The 15,802-nt window shown below is 47.8% G+C and overlaps 1 protein-coding gene across 6 annotated transcripts in view; it reads right to left on the bottom strand.

Moving 5' to 3' along the window:
• CACNA1E (calcium voltage-gated channel subunit alpha1 E) overlaps positions 1–15,802 on the bottom strand; it is a 422,025-nt gene that overhangs the window by 55,332 nt on the left and 350,891 nt on the right. For all 6 annotated transcript variants that reach the window (XM_077157177.1, XM_077157172.1, XM_077157174.1 and 3 more), the window contains 6 exons: positions 14,060–14,713; positions 13,413–13,723; positions 11,091–11,250; positions 9,822–9,951; positions 8,974–9,033; positions 8,108–8,214 (listed from right to left, as the gene is read on the bottom strand). In XM_077157177.1, the coding sequence (XP_077013292.1) occupies positions 8,108–8,214; positions 8,974–9,033; positions 9,822–9,951; positions 11,091–11,250; positions 13,413–13,723; positions 14,060–14,713 (1,422 nt within the window). The remainder of the gene's footprint in view (positions 1–8,107; positions 8,215–8,973; positions 9,034–9,821; positions 9,952–11,090; positions 11,251–13,412; positions 13,724–14,059; positions 14,714–15,802) is intronic.

Below are 15,802 nucleotides of genomic sequence, written 5' to 3'. Positions count from 1 at the left end.
GCACTGATCCCACTTTAATTGGGATTCAATTGGGCCACCTATTTCCCATTTATTTCCTACTTATTTGGTGAGTTCCTGGCTGCTTTCCAGAAAAAGTGCCATGTTTCATCTCTCATCTCGTCAGTAAAAGATGAGAATTCTCCAGCTCAACTATCAAGTTGCACTCCAGATCTCTCATGGGTAATCACCCATCATTCACTGCCATCTTGTTCTTCAGCTCCCAGATCCCCCTTTCCTCAAAGAGCCCACTCTCAAAGTGATTTCTGCCAGCTATCACCTCTCCTTCCATGGGGACAGTGCAGGGGTACTGGTTCTGAAGAGCCATTCATCTTTTAACTGGCATGGCCTGTGCTCTCCCCCACAAGCCCAGGAGAAGGCCCAGCGGTCTAAAGAAATCTCTTTTGTTATGGGGCACAGTCAGTACCCCAGGCTTGCTGGAGGGCAAGGTGGGAGGAGGGGAGTTACAGGGTAAGGAGTCTTGAATGGCTTGTTAGAGCATATGGACTATTTGGTAGGCAATAAAAACTACTATTTATTATGCACCTATTAAGGGCCTAGCAATATACCACACACTAAAGATACGTTATCTTATTAAAATTTTCACAAGACTAAAATATAGATCATTTTAGTTTCTATTTACAGAAGAGGAAGCAGGGGTTCAGAGAAGTTAAGTCAGCTGATAATTGATACAGCATGGATTCCAACCTAAGTTTGACTCAGAAGCCTGTGCTCTCATTTACTACGTCACAATGCTGTTTCAAATGAAAGTACTGGAGGGTTTTAACTAGAAAAGGGAACAGTAGAGAAAGCTAACATTTCTGAGCTGAAATATTGAGCCATCTATCCTAGTCCTCCTAATCAGTCTAGGGTCTGTGAGGGCTTATGGGAAGAAAAAAGTTAAGATAAAACCTCATGAAAGACGGGTCAGGGATGTCCTTCTCTATTTGGCTCATAGGTCTTATCTGTTTCCAAGCAGACAGACGGTTTTGCAGGTTGAAGAGAGTTCATCATGACTTTACAGGGCTTAATGGCTTAGAATTTACTAGAACATCAGAGGTACGAGGGAGCTTCATGTAATGGAACTTGAAGTCAGAACACCTAACCTGTTTGAAAGAAAAGGCTCTGTGACTTACTAGTCAAATGACTCTGAGCTAGCCGCAAAACCTCAGACAATTCATTTCTCATCTGTAAAACAGGACTGTCGAGTGACAAATTAAATAAAGAGAAAACACTTTAAAATTTCTAAAGACCTCAGGAAATGAGGAGGACATTTTTTCCCTTTGCACTGGCAATGCTTGACTTTGGAGAAGGAAATTCTCTAAGACCTGTATATAAGTTCATCTACTTGTATGACGAATCTAAATTCAGCCCTTTGATCTTGTCACTGCTGAGCTGCTGCCATTTGGGAAAAACTTTTCCTGATCTATGCCTCAGCTTTTCTTCAGGTTATCCTTGAGTCCTAAATCCTCTGTTACTCTGCCTTCTTTCATTGCTCTGTGACAAGAATGCCAGCCAAATGCTAAGCAACTGGTGCATAATTCTTTCCTTCTTGCACTTGGACCCCAATGAACTCCCCATACATACTTGTCAGAGCCAGAGCCTTTATGAACTTTCTGCTTTGCAACGCACAGAAATATTACTTAAATGGAAGCTATTTTTGTCCCAGCACTAAGGAGCAGCAAGAGACAGCAAAGCATCAGTCTCCTTGCAATTTTGTTATCTGGTCTAGTGAACAGTGACCTGGTTTACCTTCCTTCTCAATCTTCACCTTCTAAAAATACCCAAAGACCCCCGCATATCCTCATGTTTCTAAGAGGCTTTGATGCAGGCTGAAGCCCAGCCAACTTACTCCCACAACTGGATACTAATTCGTAATGCTAGGGGCTCCCCCCATAGTTGGGGATTAAGCAGATAACTGGAAGCTCACATGACCTGGGGTGATGTTTTCTGAGTCCCATCATGAGGTCTTCTAATCTTGAGTTACTCAGAACCCACTTTCAAACCTGGAGGACACTGTGATGGGTTTCCACTAGTCCTAGAGAACTAGGTTCTTCCGTTCTTAAGGGTTCACTTCCTGTACACGGTGCCTTTCGGATTTCGTTAGCCCAATTGTTTGGTCACCACGTGTTGGGGTTGTGGTCCCTGACTGGAACATTTCATTTTCCATGGCTCTGTGGAATAATAGGCTGAGAGCCCCCCATTTCTGACCAACTATCTCCCAAATTTGTGCTGTTGAAAAAAAGAAATACATGGGCGTTAACATTCATCACCTCTATTAGAGAAAGGACCCCAGGGGCACCTTCTACAGAGCACTGATCTGCAGCACCCATGTCACATGCAACAGACAACACACTTTCCAGTGTTCACCAAAACACATGCATGCTGAGCTTAATGGCCAGAGTGGGTAGACTGAGAACTTCGCTCTTTCTTTCTTCCCTCCTTCCATGTGTCCCTTCTTCCCTCCCAAACCCCATTTTCAAGGCAGCTAAGGTGTAACACAGCAGCAAGTATCCCCAGAGTCATGGGCATTAACTGCCTTACTGACCCCGCCTGGACACAAACTCAGATGAAGTCCCTTTTGAGGTGACTGAAAAACAAAGCTGGAGTCTCAAGGAAAAACATCCTTCTCTCTGCCCACTGCTGGAAATTTCCAATTCTTTTCAGCTGGCATCCTAAATCTACAGTTAATGGGCTACCTGACGGGTAAATTTAATTTTAACCCTCCATTCTTTCCACAGAGTGGTGGAATAGGATGGCCTGTCCCACTCAGTGGTAAATGGGTCTTCTTTGCATGAAGCAGGATTTTGTCCACTCTTGCTTTTTTAAATTTTCATAATTGTCACTGCTTCCTTTGGGAGGTCTCTCTTTCAGTTCTAAAAGAACAGGAGCTGTCAAGAAAGAAGTCATCGAGGCACATTATGAAGCTTCAGGGGAAGTGCCTTGAACATAGGCAAGCAGTGAAAAAAAAGAAGCCACAGACAGCCAGGTGTGCAGCGAAGGGTTGTTCTATTGCTTTTATGCTTCCCTGAGTGTGAGCAGGTATGAGCATTTCTGTTCTGAATATTCATTCCTTTCTTATGCATGTGCATTCACACCTTCACAAATACAAACCCACATGCAAAACCAGAACCAGAGTAGCATATTCTGTTGTCTGTGCCTGGGTATTTTATTGAATGAATTTAGAATCAGCTCTGCTGCTGTAGATTGTTCTGAATGCTTTCCATGGACCTTATCCATCATAAACACTAGGGAGAGTGTCAAGTGTCAGGAAGGTGACATACTTCAATGAAAAGAATGTAATAAAAGCTAATGTGGGAACTCGGGTGCTTTCTGGCATCAAGAGGCAGACTGACTCATGTTTTTCCTTTCTGGCCAAGTACTGAAGAACGAAAGGCCAAGTGTGATGTGATCCAGATCCCTTGCATGTCAAGGAGTCCTGACCTCACCTCGTGCCCTGCTACGGTGGCAAATGGCAACAAGTGGCTTTGGCATTAGCCACCAGAGAGCCTGCAAGGCTGACCTGGGGCACAGGCCAAAGAAAGTCCCAAGGTGGGGGAGGAGGTGGGAGGAGAATAGCTGGTTATTTCCTATTAAACCGTCTGGGCTGACAAGCAATTAAAACCTGTGAGTTTACTATTTAGAATCCAACCCCAGATATCTCACCTGCCAATTTGACTTGAGTTAGTCAAGTAGCATGTTGTAGAGTGAGGGAAATGGAGAGGGTGCGGGTCCTGGGTTGGAGTGCAGGTATAATGTCACACACACACATACAAATAATACACATCCCAGCCCTCTCTGAGCTCCTGTCCCTGCCCACCTGCCTGCCCAAATCCCTCTACTAAACACTGAAGACACAAAACATGAGGATACAGACAGCATCATCTTCACTGTGCAGGATCCTGTAAGGCTCATGGACACAAGCTGGCCTGGTGCTCGTGTGAATGCCCCATAATGTAGCTCACCTCGGGGGTGCCCTGAAGTGAGGAAATATGCCAGAAGTGCAGGTACCCAGAAATGCCAAGGCTGTAGCCATCTCTGCCTTCCTACCAAGGAGGTCAGGAAGCAGAAGCAATGACCACAGGGTGTGAGGAAGCTGAAGAAAGCAGTTTACGGTCCTTCAGTAAAAAATAATGATTAAACAGAAGAATCCCCCTTTTTGTAGAAAGAAAAAGATAGAAGGAAGGAAGGTTTCATAGACCTAGTCACTCACCAGACTTTTCTTGAAACCTCAAAGAGGAAAAGGCACAGCTCAGGACATTTATAGTGGACAAACACTCGTGTCTCCAGATGGCCCAGAAAAGGGGAGAGGGGTGTTGTGAGGACAATGCAAATGAGAGAGCAGTACTCAGCCTTTGCCAAAACTCTGCCCATCTCCCTGCAGAGGTGTCAGGCTTAAGGAAGGAGACCTGAGTGTTCTTATAAATGCTTTATAATGTAAAAGTGGATTGGGAAGAACAGAAAAGTTTCAGTAAAGGCTATCTTTCCATTTATTTTCTCTTCTCCTGATACACCCATGCTTATAAAATAAATCCCCTTCCCTCCTCCTCTAAAGCAATAAAGTTTCCAAACAGAATTTGTCAGGTTTACATTATAAAGAATCCCTTTACTTGATGTATGCAGCTATAGAGACACAGATTTCTCTTCAGCCACTACATAAACACATATATGCTTAGAGAAAACATACATGATGGCAGGTGCATCCATCTCTGTGCAGGCCTCTATAGTAGAAGGACACAGTGGAGAAAGTTGCTTTCCTTGAGAATTCAGCTAGAGGCCATTCCCTTCCCTCAGTTAGGGGCACTGGGTCTTGGGAGTTGGGCTGGGTCTTGAGAAAGCTCTGGCTGGCGGTGGTGGAAGTAGGGCCAAGTTACCTCTGGTTTTTCACAAGCCACAAAAGCTGCTCTCATGGCAACCACCACTGGTTGCTCAAATTGACTGAGCACCAGTTTCCCAGAAGCCCCAGTAAGGCAAGGTCCAATTTTGAAGAGGAAAGAAAGAGGCCAGTACAGTGGTAAGGTTATCTGAATGGTAAACATTCACAGGGGACAAATATATTGGATATGACAATAAAAGTTGTAACCGCAAGGAAGGAGATACTTGAAAAGCCACAGACAAATGAAATCCGACTTGACTTCCTGCTGGCCTGAGTCCCAGACCATAAGCCCAGAGGTGGGACATAGGTTTGGTGACTTCATTTCACTCTCTGCTTCAGGCCAGGCCCTCACCCTGCCAGAAGGTAGGACTCTTGCTAGCCCTACCTAAGTGATGGAAGAGCTGAATTCTCGAGTGCCCTTACTGAGGAAAGGAAGGGAGTAGAGTCAGGAAGCAAGGCATACACGCAAGAGAAAGCATTACCTGGACCTCAGCAAAAGTGGTGAAGCCCCAAGGAGGGGAGAAGTGAGCCTATTTCATGAGCAAGTGAAAGGGGAGAGGAAATGTGCATGGCAAGCTTAGAAGGGTGATCATAAAAGAGAGAGTGGATGGAGAAGGAGGTACAAGAACCATCTACATTTCAGAGAGAAATGAAGAAAAAAGTTCTAGAAGTGGCGTCACTAAAAGCAAATGATGGATCACGAGCTGTCAATCCATCATATGAGCGTGGGCCCCAGGACCAGGGGATCCCTGGTGCCCTCTGAACTGTACCTGGTCTGAGGACCAACAGAGAAGCTTCGGCTCCAGGGCTGTTAAGGTTTCCCAGTGCCACCAGCACCAAAGCCACCACCGCCATGTTTCAAGGGGCACAAAGAAAGAACAGGACAGGTGACAACCGTCCAGCACACTGTCATTGGTCTGGATCGGAGGAGACAGCTGGACTGTAAACAGGGGGCAGACATGCAGGGGCCCCTCTCCACTGCCCCTCCTCCCCATACTCCCCACACCACATCTTCCTACCTGCATCTACTGGTTACTAAGCACACGCACAGGCGTGTGTGCATGTGTGTGTGTGTGTGTAAGGTGACCAAGTCTTGGAAACCAGTCTAGGTTCACCTTCATCTATACTTTGTGCCAATATTCAGACTTCATGTTGTGATGACAAAGTGGAAGGATAAGGAAGGGAATTGGCATTTATTGATCACTCAGTGTACCAGACCCTGGTACTGTTTTACATCATTATTTTCTGCCCATTTCAGAGATGAAGAAAGTGAGGCTAAGCAGGCTCATAACTTGCGGAAGGACACACATGGAAAGGACAAGTGCTGGGACTCCCTCTGGGCCTGCCTGGCTCCAAAGCCCACACTCTTTCTGCCACTTTGTCCCATCACTGCCCAATGAGTTCTGCTCTTATTAAAGACAGGGTGGGTTGTTTCCTATATGCTTCTCTCACCTTCTCCTGTATTTCTTCAGAGAAACAAAATGTTTTACTGATGTCAAAATAAGAGAGAAGAACAGTATGGTAATTAATATACACAAATGAATTGATAAAACGAGAAGGGAACTTGACATTTTCAAAATCCATGGGTAAAATTTATCTATCTAAAAGGTGGACCTCTTTAGGACAAAAGCAGACATACGCTCCTTTCCAGGAAGAAGGAAGAGGAGCTGGGAGTCACCTTGGCTGGAGGCAGAACTTCCTTTCTTTTTACCTTGCTGTGAGAATCCAGACAGGGTCCAGATGATTTTTTGAAATTTCCTCAGGACCGTGTCCGCGATGTCTAGCGGGAGACTGCCCTTTTGTGAGGGGCACAGGTGATTCTGCACCACCCTAATGGGATTAATATGCTTGAGCACATAGAAATGAGGGACACTGCAGCTGTCCTCATTACCAGCCCAGCTCAGAGACACAAACCACACTCAAACCAGCTCTCCTTAGGAGGGTTGCACCTCAGGCTGGGCAGCAATGGGCACAGCCCATTTCCATGTTCTGGGAGGTGTGAGACTCTTAGCACAGCTGGAGTCATTTCACCTCTTCTATAAACAGTGAGCCCCCTTCCCTGGGCCATGTGAGGAAAAATTCCTTTTGACCTCTCATCCCACCTCCTTCTCTGTCACAGTGAACAAGGGTTGGAAGCTGACAGTGCTTGGAGAGAATGCGGGATGGGATGATCCCTTTATAACCAACTGGACCTGGGAAAGCAAACCTACAGAGATGCCTCATTCCCTTCCTTTTGCACCTGTCATCAATGATAGCAGCAACTGAATATTTCCTTCTGCCCATCACATTGTGTAGTTAGAGCCTTGCTTAGAAGACATGGCTCCCACCTGTACTCAGAGAAGCTGGAGGGATGGTTCATGGAATTCTGTGCCATCTCGGAGGAGGGTGAAGCTGATCAGGCAGTAGAACAAGGTACAGACAGAGCTCAAAGGACTGTCTGTCATCCTACTCAGCCCTACTTTAGATACCAGGTTAGGAAAAAGCCCTGACAGCATCCTTAGTTCCTAGCTACACTCTGAAGGGCTAAGAGAGCACTGTTCTTGGGATGGGTTCTACAGAAAATGTCAGAATATGGTTACAAAGCTGCTAGAACTGGGTTAATGCTTGAAAAAAAAAAATCCTCAAACATAGTGAACATGGTTTTGTTACCTGGGCAGTTTAAGACTGTTCTCCCTAAGTACATTATCAAGGAAGGTTGGAAACGTTTTTATTTTTAGAGAAAGCATATTATTATAGCTTTTATGTCTATAGAATGAGTCTGGAATACTTGTACTTGTGGGCAGGAAAGCTCCTCATGTTCAGGGTCCTGTGACCTCCAACCCTGCTCCACCTTCCATACCCTGCCTTCTTCCAACCTGCTCCTTTGTTTGATAGAATCAAGCAATGAAAGGGCACGTCAGCTGTCTCTGAGTCCATCCCTGGACATATGGAAATACTACCCACACAGGTGAGTGCCTGCTCTTACTTACTCTTCTCCAAGAAATGAAATCCCAGGACCTCTGGCTCTTCTCTAGCCACTTTCCATGCTCCACCTTCCCCCCAGGGCATATGAGCTGAAGCCATTAGGTTCTCAGGAGCTCTGCTGAGGGTAACTGGAAGCAGTTCTCCAGGGTAGCACTCTTTGGCACCACTCAAAGCAATTTTTCAGGCTGGCTCTAAAGAAGGCCTCAAATCAGCCAGTCTCCAGGAAGAGGGGAGGGTAGGGAACAGAAGAGGAAAAGAAAGAGCACTCACGCCAAAGCAAAGGCCACCAATGCACCAACCACCACCACAAAGTCCAGGATGTTCCACAGGTCTCGGAAGTAGGATCCATCCTGCAGGATCAAGCCCTGATCTATCATCTGCAAGAGAAGGTTGTACATAGCATAGCCCCAGATGAGCCCAGGAGGTGCAGACAGTGCCTGCCCTGAGCTCTGGGTTCATCATGGCAATCCCTTCCTGCCACTATCTTTATAATCCCATACTGGGATCCAATGAGGAGGAGGAGGGGTCAAACAGGCTCTCTCCATATTACTGGGAGGACTGAGGCACCATCTCATACCTGCCCAGGGTTCAATTTTACTCCATTCATTAGTGGCTTAGAGCACCAAGCACCCCACATGCGCAGAGATAGGTAGAATCTCGTGTGGGTGGCACTTCCATGGTGAGATAAGGAATAAGACAGAATGTAGGGTGTCAGGAAGGTGAAGAATGGACTGGAAGAGAGTGAGTGTGGTTGGGACTAGATGGAGTCCTGGAAGAACCATCTTTACCTAACCCTTTGCCATGGCACTCACCGAGGCTCCAATCAGGAAATCCCCTGGGGAGGGGAATGCAAGCCCCAAGCCTGTCTGCACCTTCTACTGCTTGCTTGGGAGAAGACCAGTCTCCTACTGCGGCTATAGTCATAGGTCTGCCTCATTCTAAACATATATATACAGTTGTGTTTTGCCAAGATAGATTTCTCCAGGATTCTAAGGCTAGAGAAGGAGTCAGCAGAGGCCTCCCTGAGGTCTGTCATTGGCTACTGGTGATAGCACTGGGGAAGGGCCCTACACTAGAGAAGTAGACAGATGACCCATCCAAGCCCCAGAGTCCCCATTTTCTCTAGAGGCTTTTACCTTTATAACCATCTCAAAGGTGAACACGCCAGTGAAAACATAGTCAAAATACCTCAGGACCTGCAAGACACATATGGTGATAGGGCAGGGGAGGGGAAGAGGACCATGCGTGGCCACACACTCCCACCTGACCACAGATACATGCAGTTCTGCATGCCACCCCCACCCCTCATTAATTTATATCTCAGAACAAAGGTTTGGGATTACAACCCCTAGTTGGAGTGAGGGATGGATACAGGGAGGAAAAGGGCCATGGAACCTACTAGAATGAAATGATCCATGGATGGTCCTTGGCCCTCCTTTCCCTTTGTCCAAAATTTAACTTCTTGGGTCTGAAATGGCCCACAAAACTTTCCCTTCAATTCTGGCTCAAGCCAGGAATTCCTGTCAGTTCCTCTTCTCCACACCTCCCTCATAACTCCTGACACCCCCTTGGGATAATCAGGAGATGTCTCAACTCTGGTAGCACTGCAGTTCTACCTTTTTGGGTAGAACTGTATGAAGTTTCCCAACTTCACAGAGATCACCCACAACCCCATGTTGGACCCTACACCCAAACCCCATGGCTAGCTATGGTCTTCTTCACAGCCTGGCTGGCTCAGGGCATGAGGCCCACGGCTGAAGCATAAAGATGTGCAGCACCACCTGGGAGGGGCTGTTCCCGGAATGACTCATACTTCACCCTGAAGAACACGAATGGACAATTTCTCAAACCCTTCCTATGTCCCAGGATCAGCCTTTTCCTCCCGCCCATCTCAGTTCACCTCTAGTTCTGGGTCAGGGAGGGACCGGGATGGGTTGGGTACCAGGCCACTAAGAAGGCTGGTCAATGGCCCCTGGGCACCCACTTTGTTGCGCTCGGAGTTGGTCAGGACAGGGTCTTCAGCTGCCAGGGCAATGCTGCTGGCTGCAATCACCAGGAGGATGCACATCTCAAAGTAGCGCAGGTTCACGATGTAGTGGCAGGCCCTCCGGATCCTGTGGGTTGGGGGGGCTCTGATGAGCTGGCCCCACTTCTCTCCCAGACCCATCCCTCTTGCTCCCCACCTTCCACCACTCCCAGCCCTCCTACACACACATGCTAACCTCTTCCAGACAGCCAGGTCCTCATCAGAGGAAGCTGCCAGAGAGAACAATTTAATTTCTCAGCTCCCCGCCGCCCTTGATTTAAAGCCCCAGTGGAGGAAGGTAATCAGATTTGTTAGTGGCTGCAGTATACAAGCCAAGATACATTAGCTGCAAGCGTGCCTGAGCCATGGTAGCAGCCAGCATCAGACCAGACAAACTTGGGCAGCTATATGGGGAGACCTTCCAGTGTACCTCAGTGTCTATGCCCCCACTGTAAGGGAACTGGGAACACTAAGGAAATTATAAAAAACTGAAAAGCATATTAACACAGACCTTGATTCTAAGATTCTTGAAGAAAGAAGTAACAGGTTTTTTTCATGACCCCAAGTATTATAATTAGAGTAATAATGTTCTATAGATTATATTCTAGCCTTTGATTGCTTGACGTATCTTACAGTGGGCTTCTTCCTTTTCATATCTTTGCCTGAACCCTGCCCACATAATCAGTGACAGTCTTCTGGTCAGCCTGGCCCTAGAAGCTGCTCTACACGTATATCCTGATCACTTCAAGGGCAGAAGTCAGCTTACTTTTCAAAAGTCCACCTTTCCTCATTTTTACCTTCTAGACTCTTCTAAGGCATCCCCACTTCAAGCTCCTATCTCTGCTCTGAGGAAGCTTGTTTCGAAATCCTCCTGTAGGACAGTGGATCCAATACTCTTACACTCCAACAAATGACTTGGTCATCTTGGACTCCACATTCTTGGCTCTGTCTACGTCTAGAATATTCGGTGACACAATCTCAAGTACATCACCTGCCTCCCCTCATGCTTCCTGTCTTAAGGCATTTTGGGGACTATGGACACAGAATTCAGAGGCAGTTAATTATATAACCCACCTCACCCAGTGGGCATCCTAGATGCCTCAGGAGTCTGACTACACTCCACCAGGAAGGTTCAGAAAGGTGACAGGGTCTCATCCTGCCTCTTCACCCAGCTCAAGCCCTGGCTGTTTACTCTGACCCTGAAGGGGAAGGGATGGAGTGTCTTACGGGTTGGTGGTGCTGAAGATGAACATGGAGCTGTGGGGCACCATGGCTTTGCCCGTCTCATGCTTTTCCTTCTTTTGCTTCTTCTCCTCCACCTCTTCTTCATCCTCTTTGATTTCTGCCTCCTTTAGAGGACTGGCTTCTCCATCAGTTTTGTTGCTAACTGCAAGAAGAACATGTTAAAATCTTGAAGAACTCTGCTGCATATGAGAATAGTGCATTTTTATATGGGGATGGGATGGACAGCATGGGGCAAGGCTACCCCCGCAGCCTTGCTTCTGACAAGGTAGCCTGCAAACACTGGGAGTGAGCACTTGTTAGAGCACACTGAGTTAAGTCCTTCCTCTCCTCTTACCCTTACCCTCTCCTTAATTTTATGTGGTATTGCCTTTTATGCCACATAAATAATAATAATAATCATGCTTCTTTTTCCATGGTTTTGTTGTACAGTCTACAAAGTTTAGAGTTTATACTAGATTCTCTGTATATACTTACCTATTAAATTTTCACATCAACATTGAGAAACATGTTCTCAGAGTTGAGAAACATGTATTACTTTTCCCACTCAACATATGGAAAAACTGAAGTTCAGGGAATTTAATTATCTTTTCTAAGGTCATATAGCTAGGATGGGTTTCTTAATTGAAACCTTACACCTTTCCAATGAAGCCACACTATAATGAAAGATTTCATGAAACCTTTACTCTGTAGCTGGCTTTCTGGCTGTGCATTTTTCAGCCATGATAAATGAAGAAATGAGAATGCAATATTAATGTAAATATGGATCCATGACTGCATTCCAGGATTGGGAAGATAAAGCAGCCTGAGATGTAGTAGAGTCCTATGGAAACAGGTCCTCTGTTTCCATACTCAAGTCATAGTCGTTGATTAAGTTGGCAAGAGGTTGAGGCTATAAGGATGGGGAGAAAGGGATCAAGTTAACCTCTCCTTCTGCTCTCTATTCAGTGATTGACTCAACCATGGAACCCTGTAGAAATAAACCTCTACTGTCCTGTCCCCTGGATGATCCTTCTAAAAGGTAAATTATAGGAAGTGTCCAAAGCCTTCTGATTACTCCCTTTGACCAAGGCCATGGACTAACCCCAGAATGGGAACACAAGGAGGCTCAAGAGTTTTTAAATAGAGCCTTAGGGTCCAAAGCACTTATTAGTTAAAATATAAAATAAAGTGGGGACCAAAACAGTAACCACAACTCTGAAGTCCTGAGACATGTCCGGGCCAACCCCAGAAAGAACTGGATATGGGAGATTTCCCTTTTAAAACGATGCTGTTGTTCTGAGTATAGTGACGGTAAGGGAATGGAGATAGAACAGTGGAAGGAAGAAAGACAGGGAATGAGAGAAGGGACTATCCTATGAAAAGAGAAAAATATGGAAAAAAGTCAGAGAGGAAAAAGGGCAAGGGTGCAGCTCTGTTATAATAATTCATTGATAAGGACAGTAGGAGGGTTCAGTGCAGGCATGGGGTATGGGGTCAGTGCAGGGATGGGGTGTAGGGTTAATTCATGGAAGGGATGTGGGGTTAGCATATGGAGGGGGGTATGGGCTAGTGCAGGTGTGAGCCATGGGGTTCCTGCAGGGATGGGGTGGGAGGTTAAGTGATTTTTTTTTCTTGTTTTTCCCTTTAAATTCTCTTAGATTAAGATCTGTTGCCTGAGGGAACTGGGATTGAGAGAAGAGATGAATAAAAGCTCCTAGGAGAAAAAGAGCTGATAAGAGTAATAGGGTCATAAAATGTTAGTACAGGGAAAGTGCTCAGAGATCATCTAGTTCAATGCTCTCACTTTAGAGATGACAAACTGAAGCCTCAAGAGACTCAGACAGAGGTTTTTTCTGAGGCCAGTCACTACACAGAGGAACCAAAACCCAGCCTCCTGCCAGCCTCACTCAATGCGCTGTCACTGCAGAAGAGGCTCCCAGACTTGGTCAAGTGGCAGAGCACCTTTGAGGTCATGACAAATGCCATCAAATATCCATACCTTAAATAAAAATAACTGAATGCATAACTGGGAACTAAATCACATATTATTTTTCTGAAGTTTGTAGTGTGTTCAAGGGGCCAAAGCTTTAAAGGAAATTATATGGACATAAGTTAAGACTGAGAAAATTCTAACTTCTTATTTTCCTGAAAACTAGGAGAAAACTTCCCCTTTTTGGTACTTGTGGAAGAATGATTTAGTCCAGCTGGTGGGGCTCTCCATGTGGCTTTACTGGAATGACTCCAATGCACCATGCCCCTAGCCCTGCTCCATGTCATGTCCCGAGGCCTGGGGTTGGGGAGAAGGGGCATGGACTGTGCTCTCACTGTGCACCACAGTTGAATCCACCAAGGGGCCCACGTCGGGGATGGCCACAGTGACGCTGGTGCTCTCCGTGGCCTTGTCCGTGTTGGTGGTGATGCAGGAGAGGTCCGGCTCACTCTGACTGATGGCTCGGCCCACGTCGAGCTGCACATCCCCCAGCAGGGCTTGCTCACTGCTGCCCTCTGGCTCCTGCTCCGTCAGCGCCGCATCCTTCCCCACTTGCAGCTCTGGATGAGGCAGGACCAGAGGGGTATCAGCCTCATCAATGGCTCCTGCCAGCCCAGAGCCTCGAGGCACCATCAGACTGTTGGTCCTGTGAAGACAGGAAGAGAGAGCAGATGCTCAGATCTTAAGAAGCTGTTCTCAGATGGCTGATGTACCTGGCAAGAGGGAAAGGTGAGGAGGGTACGTAGCGTCCACTGCCTTCCACCAGTCTCCCACTGCACGGCTCACCCAGCCGGGCAGGGAGGAGCAAAGGCCTGCAGGCAGTGTCCACTGCCTTACTCCAATCCATCCATCCACCATATGAACGTAAAGGACCTATTTCCAACGGGCAGTACCCAAACTGAGGCTCAGAAAGTCTTCTACTAAAGAATTCTTAAAGCCAGCCCATGCTAAGTGTCTCCAGGGCACTCTCCGAGTGATTTACCTCCTTAAATCCTGGGCTCTCTCTTCCTCTTGGATTGTTTGTTCCTTGCCCCCATGGCTGCCCCGGGACTCCGGGTCCTTCTCCCCCAGCGTGGGCGCATCTGCATCCAGAGCCCTTTCCTGGCTGACAGACCTGCTCCGGGAGGCTGAGGCAGACTCCTTGCCTTCTGCCCTGACGCGGCGGTGCCGGCTGCGCCGCTGGCTCTGCCTGTGCCTGGCCCGGTCTTCAAAGGTCACCACAGTCTCTCCTCCCCCAGCCTCCTGCTGGGTCAGGTCACAGTTTCCATGACAGGACCTGGCCAGCCACGGTGGCTCCCGTTTGCCCAGGGACAAGGTGCTCCTCTGGTTGTCCAGGGCACTCGACAGGTCCCCTCCGTCCCCCTTGAGGGACCCCCCGCGGCTGATGCGCTCCTCCTCGCACTTTTCCAGGCCCAGGCCCAAGCCCAGCCCCTCGATGGGTCTGGGTCTCCGGTAGAGGCTGGGGTGGGCATTGAGTGGGTTGAGGGGGCTCAGTGGGTTGAGGGGGTTGAGGGGGTTCATTGGCGGGGCCTCCTCTTTGTTCAGGGCCTCCTGGCTGGACATCTGCATGTGTCTGCGCAGCTGGCTGGTACGCTGCTCCCACACCGACATGTGGTGTCGGCGCCTCCGCTCCCTCCTGCAAAGGGGAAAGGGCAGGAGCCGTGGTCAGAGCCTGGTAGCTGCAGGCCAGGAGGGTAGGATACAGGGTGGGGAGAGCAAAGGGGAGAGCCTGGGACCTGTAGACAAAAGTACAGGAAGATGCAAGGAGCAGGAGTGGGCTATACTGAGCAGATCATTGAACCAGTGCCTCCCAGGCTGGGGGGCTGTCCCACTCATTCCTGCTCTGCAGTCCCTGATGGGTGATATGGGATGGGGGATGCAGAGCAGATAAGAAGCTCCAGGACTGAATTGCAGGTCCCCAGGGTCAGGGCATCTTCCAGCCTGCTGGTAGGGCAGGCAGTACAAAGGCTTATCAGGTCTTCATTCCCCTGCTTCAAGCTGTACCCACTCTATACCCACCAGTGGCCCTTAATTTAAGGCCACAGATCCTCTCCTCTTCCTTTCCTCTCCCTCTCCTGTCCCTTTTAGATTGCAGCTGGGATAGCAAGGGCTGAGATGTACAGCAGTCAGACACTATCAAAGAGTGAAGACAGTGGCAAGCAGACCCACATTCTAAGAAGTCTGGGCATCACCCTCCAAAGAGAAGAGTGCTGTGGGTCTCATCCACAACAGTGAATTAAAATTTCAAAAGAGTGTACATGTGGAGCCCATCAGGCTCACGGGCCTAGATGAGCATTCACATGGCAGCAGGAGCACACAAACAAGGCACATATGGAAGAGAGCACACAGGAGTGGACACACACGGTAGAGGGCAGTCATCTCCTCCTTCACTCACAGATGCCTGTGGGCACACACTTACAAAGTGCTAAGAGGATACTCACAAGCACCACACGCACCCTCTCTGAGGCACACACACAGCTGTACACACACTGCCTACATACAAATAACATCCACCAACACTAATTCCCAATGCCAACAAATGACCACTCACAAGCCAAACAGAAGAGCAAACAACACACAGGTCCACAAACTTTAGACATACGCGGATGTAAGCACACACGGAAGGGTGCAGAGGGGCATATCCGCAGCTCATGTGCACAGAATACACACACACACACACCAAGGCACACACTGATATGCACGCCCAGTGTCCTCTGTCCGTGTC

Source organism: Tamandua tetradactyla, chromosome 4, assembly GCF_023851605.1.
Source record: "Tamandua tetradactyla isolate mTamTet1 chromosome 4, mTamTet1.pri, whole genome shotgun sequence".
Lineage (NCBI taxonomy): Eukaryota > Metazoa > Chordata > Mammalia > Pilosa > Myrmecophagidae > Tamandua > Tamandua tetradactyla.
Note: the sequence above shows the minus strand (reverse complement) of the source record. Positions and strands in the feature narration are given on the sequence as shown.